Source organism: Atta colombica, unplaced genomic scaffold (genome assembly GCF_001594045.1).
Source record: "Atta colombica isolate Treedump-2 unplaced genomic scaffold, Acol1.0 scaffold200, whole genome shotgun sequence".
Classification (NCBI taxonomy): Eukaryota; Metazoa; Arthropoda; class Insecta; order Hymenoptera; family Formicidae; genus Atta; species Atta colombica.
This window is the reverse complement of record NW_017259295.1, coordinates 1,388,544-1,389,560: the sequence shown is the minus strand read 5'-3', so window position 1 is coordinate 1,389,560 and position 1,017 is coordinate 1,388,544. Positions and strand designations below refer to the sequence as shown.

The 1,017-nt window shown below is 41.5% G+C and overlaps 1 protein-coding gene across 1 annotated transcript in view; it reads right to left on the bottom strand.

Moving 5' to 3' along the window:
* Window positions 1-551: 551 nt before the first annotated feature.
* The window catches only part of LOC108687107 (formin-like protein 2), a gene marked incomplete at its 5' end in the record, with an annotated part of 1,545 nt that continues 1,079 nt past the window's right edge, over window positions 552-1,017 (bottom strand). Inside the window, 2 exon segments of the mRNA XM_018192707.1 lie at window positions 552-633; window positions 927-1,016. Coding sequence (XP_018048196.1) covers window positions 552-633; window positions 927-1,016 — 172 coding nt within the window.

Below are 1,017 nucleotides of genomic sequence, written 5' to 3'. Positions count from 1 at the left end.
TATTTTGGCGGAAAGAACTTCATTTGAATCAATTAACATCGCTAGAGTAAATATGCATAGAGTATCTGTTGATAGGCAGTGTGAGCAGCCTAATAGAATCATTCTGACTAGCAAGAAGACAGTTGAGAGAAGGGGGATACTGCGTTGTAATGCTTTCCTGGAAGTATCTATAATCTTGATCAATTTATTAGATGAGAGATCAAGTGAACTAAACATAGATAATATTAAAAATATTGTTCAAGAAGTTTTAGTAGTAGGCAGCGGCAGCGGCATTCTAAGTTAAAAAAAACATAGTCAACTAAGTTAAAAAAGCAATCAATTGATTGATCAATCAATCAATTTTCTTTTTCACGTAGCTAACCATACTTTACTAACTTACGACGATGATGACAATGATGAGGCGACGCCGGGCAAAGACGACGACGCCGGGCGACGGCGGCGGCGGCATCCTAAATAAAAGAACATAGTCAACTAAGAAGAAAAGAGATCGATGGATTGATTAATCAATCAATTAATTTTCTTTTCAACGTAGCTAACCATACTTTATTAACTTACAACGATGACGACGACGATAACATTAGGCGACGCCGAGCGAAAACGACGACGTTGGGCGGTGACGGCGGCGACGACATCCTAAGTTAAAAAAACATAGTTCACTAAGTTAGAAAAGGGATCGATTGATCGATCAATCAATCAATCAATCAATCAATCGAAATTTTTCGATTAGCTAACTAAATTTTTCAACTTACGACGTGACAACGATGCCAGGCGATGTCGGGCGGAGACGACGGCGGTGGTGGTGACGGTGGCGGCATTCTAAGTTGGAAAGATATCCATTAATTATGTTAGAAAAGAGATCGATTGATTGATAAACCAATTAATCAATCTATTTTGTCCGACTAGCTAACCATACTTTTCTAACTTACGATGATAACGATGATGATGACGCCAGGCGATGTCGGGCGAAGACGATGACGCCGATCGGTGGCGGCGGCGGCGGCGGCGGCGGCGGCGGCG